Raw genomic sequence first — 4,122 nt, forward strand, 5'->3', positions numbered from 1 at the left:
CGACCGCTATCCCGTGTATAGAAATATAGTTGTCTCTCTGTGTGTAAATAAGAGAAACCCTGTTGCCCCGATAACCTTCGTTTCGATCCGCTGTGGAGTTGAAATGTCAACGACAGTGAAAAATGCACCAACGCTATACCTCCAACTTTCCCTTAGCATCAGCCTCAAGTTGGCAGTGATTGGCTGGAGCGACGGTTCGACGTCACCAGTTGGCTAGAAGTGCACAGACTCGGGGAGTGGAAGGTACATGTGGAGTACACACACCGGCAGAGTGTACTGGACCAATACTGGAAACATGGACACATCTTTATACTTTGCACACTATTTAAACTTTTTTTCATACCAAGAAAAATTGCAAACATTTAAATTACCTCGGGAACTGAAGTTGATCAATAAGTCCTTATACTGCTATATTTTACTTTTAAAACTTTATTATATATATATATATACTTTTAAAGGTACAGTTAGGCCTATATTTAGGAAAATCACTTCTTCCTATAATAGCCATTCCTTTAGTATTACATTAACGTATCCCAATTTAAGATCAAGTAATTTAACTAAAAGTATAGGCCTAAAATGTAATGCTCACAACGTTTATATTCGTAAAATGTGCTGTTATGTTACATTTGCTGCGCAAAAATGATTTATTGAGACTTGAGACTACAGAGCTGGGTCCAATAATGAACACATTATTTCCCCCTAACTCCAATAGTTCAACAATAGTAATTATTGTATATAATATTTCTCCTTGCAACAGGTGATACACGTATGCCTGTATTTATTTAACATTCTGAAAACTTGCCTACGATATAATTAAAGCAGCAGACTATGCTTTAGCAAATGCCATAAACATAAATACAGGCAACACATGTTTTACCTCTACAGCTCTATAAAGTTGTCATCCAGTCCTAATTGGCCTTCAGTTTCCCTTTTACCAAGGCAGGCTAAAAGCCCCCAATCCCATTTCACAACCATTGATGTTTGTGTCAATTTGAACAAGACATGTGAGTAAATGGACAACCGCGCCACCGCTCGTCTCCCAGGAAAAGACCAGGGCAGCGCAGGTACGGGGCGGTCACCACTGGCTGTGTTTGGGCCATTATTTGGAGTAACAACCATTAAGAGGCCTTGATACTGTGCAACGCAGCAGGGTTCTCGACATCCGCGCTGGAAACCACACGGCTTAGCCCCCGCTTATCAGGCTGTCAATAAAACAGAGATGGGATACAGCGGCTTGGCCAGGTGCTGCCTTTCCCTTCCCACACAGCCCCGCTCTCCACAAGGCGATCAGGCGTGAATGCAAATCTGTCCAGCCGGTTTTCCCTTCACCGTCACCAGGCTTCCAAATGCATGTCCTCCAGCAACCACAACACAACCCCCCCCACACCTCTCTCTCTCTCTCTCTCTCTCTCTCTCTCTCTCTCTCTCTCTCTCTCTCTCTCTCTCTCTCTCTCCCCCTTTCTCCGCTCCATACTCTCTCTATTTTCTCTCTCTCTCTCTCTATTATTCTATTCACACTTTTTTTTTTCCATTTTTAGCGCGTACCGCGGATATTCCCTGCTACAGTTGTTTACATACATATAAACGAATTATGTAGATCGAATTCACCGCTCCCCCCCTTTTTAACTTAAAAGGCCTGACATAACCGTCCACTGTACATTTCAATCATATGTTTAAGTAGGCCAACATCCTGAGCTGGTCCCCTAACTGTCGAGGAAATGCCAATCCTTTAGCTCACAGTCAATGATCAGATTTAAAACAAATTCTGCAGCGATCGACCTCCCCTCTCTAGCCATGCAGAACGTTGCGCCGCTAAAGCCTCCGCGCCACGAGCTGATTATATTGTTTACTGCCGCTGGAGCACGAGACGAACACGGCCAGGGGACCCGCAGAAAAGGGCACCAGGAAGATAAGGGGGACGGGTAGACATGTAGGGGAGTGGTGGTCAAAAGAATGACCCATTCGTCTCACTTTTGGATTAATTTAAAAGGGAAAAAAACTATTGGGTAAGTCGACCCGCGCAATATAACAACTTTGAAGGATCAGTCGTTGAGTCTCACTTTAGGCATTTGCATTTTTTTTTTTTTTTGTAAATGTAGCAGAAATTAATGTTATGTCGATTTTAGTTGTTTTAGAACCATATGATTAAGATTCCAAAAGTTGCTGCTTTGGGCCTTACAGTTCATGTAGTCAACAGTTGGTGCTGCAGTGTCTAAAGTCCATGGGATTTTAGCTCAGATTTCTTTAACATAGATAGATTGTCAGAAGATCATCCTAATTAACCCCTCCCCTCCCACAGTGTGAAATGTTTTAATAAGCCCTCCACACCCAGAGTGCAGAGTTTGATTTGTTTTCTCCCCCTGCCGTCCGGCCCCGGATCGAGACATTAGCCGAATTCCCCCGGGGTGATTGGATGCAATTTGTCCAGAGCAGACAGCCACGTCCTGGATGTTAGGAGTTCACTGGGGCTCAACGTGACAAGGCTGACTTCGATCTGCAATCGCGTCTGAAAGAGCAGCGAGCGTAAAGATATCGTGCCATTAAACCGTTTCTCCTTTGCCTTTTTTTTAACTTTTTTTTTTATTACAAGAATTCAAGAATCCCCCGAATATGAATGAAGATGTATAATGTCGTCACTGAGGGTTTTTTTTTAATGCGAAATGCACACGGTAACTGCAGCTCCGCACACAGTCACACCTACTACTTTGAGTGGACAAGGTCCTAACGAGGGGGTGGGGGGGGTATGCTCCGACTCCATGACCCTTGAAATTAGATTAAAGATTGACAGTGGTTGGATTAAAAAAAAACAAGAAGATTGACACCTGCCAAGATAGCTTCCATGTGATTGATTCTGATGCCTCGTGCTGGCAACAATAATGCAGCTGTTTGCGCAGGGCTGAGTAGGCGCGTTTATCACTCCCTCGCCAGAAGTGGCTGAAGAAGTCAGTGTCCATGTCGCGCTGTGAGCTGACAGGGGGAAAATGGGAGCTAACGAGGTTGTCAGTTGTTCTGACAGGACAAATGAGAGCTCGTCAGTCGCTCTACTTTAATAACGTTTAATGGAAACGTATTGCACTGTTCACAATAAATGCGTAACACATACCGGGGGTCTAGCGCCATCAAGACACCGCGCACTTCATTACGCACGGAGAGGTGCGTTTTTACGCATCGGTTAAAGGGGGTTCGGTCCAGATTTAGCTCCAGCCAAAGGGAACCTTTCCATAACATAGGGGTTGAAGCGGACCCTCTTGACCTAAGACCTTGTCAGTCTTTCGGTTTCAAGTCAACCACACTGTAATAAGGCATTTGAGCACATTCTCATCGGTATTGACTAATGTATATATATTTGCACTTACATAGGTATATTATAAACGTGAACGCCCGTGTCAGTAGCTTATTGCTTTATGACACACAGTTGGAATATTTTCTAAGGCTCTACATAATGATTTTAAAGTCATGAACAGCAAGTTAACACGGCCGTTGTCCCGACATGTAGGCTAATAGGCCCACTTCAGATCTTCAACTTACTGGTGAAAAAGAGAGATTCCAAGACTCAACTCAACATAGCCATACTAAAACTATATAGACTCTACGATTTTACAAAATTAGATTATTATTATTATTAATTAATTAATTACTTCCGGGATTACATTGTTTCCATGTTCTTATGAAGTCCATAATACATTGAACTTGATATTTAAAATATATTATTGGGCTAAGTATTGGACAATAAGTGGAATAGGCCTATGTATTATGTATCTTTTAAAATCGCTCTAGCCAGGCTTATACATTAACTGAGCTAAATGGTGATTACCATAACTCATAATTGATAGCACTAGAAAAGATTGCATAGCTCTATTTATATATTCCGAATATTATAGTAGGCATGTGGAAGCCTATCAATGTATATTCATTATTGATATATCTTATATAGTCTGTTAAAACTCAAAAGTCAATCATTAGACATAATGTTAAGAAAGGCAAGCAATATTTCACCGTTGACAGAAGGGAAACGTCTATGCAACAATGTTACAGGAAAGGTATAGGCCCAATTAAACTCTTAACGCTCGGTGCCGCAGTGGCAATAATGTCAATAATCGGAATAAGGTATTCAATACCCCC

At 42.1% G+C, this 4,122-nt stretch overlaps 1 protein-coding gene across 1 annotated transcript in view; it reads right to left on the minus strand.

Moving 5' to 3' along the window:
* Nucleotides 1-1,118: 1,118 nt before the first annotated feature.
* wt1b (WT1 transcription factor b) overlaps nucleotides 1,119-4,122 on the minus strand; it is a gene marked incomplete at its 3' end in the record, with an annotated part of 9,359 nt that continues 6,355 nt past the window's right edge. Inside the window, exon 6 of the mRNA XM_084475891.1 lies at nucleotides 1,119-1,202. Coding sequence (XP_084332017.1) covers nucleotides 1,119-1,202 — 84 coding nt within the window. The remainder of the gene's footprint in view (nucleotides 1,203-4,122) is intronic.

The sequence above is a fragment of the Micromesistius poutassou genome (assembly GCF_964030765.1).
Source record: "Micromesistius poutassou genome assembly, chromosome: 12".
NCBI lineage: Eukaryota > Metazoa > Chordata > Actinopteri > Gadiformes > Gadidae > Micromesistius > Micromesistius poutassou.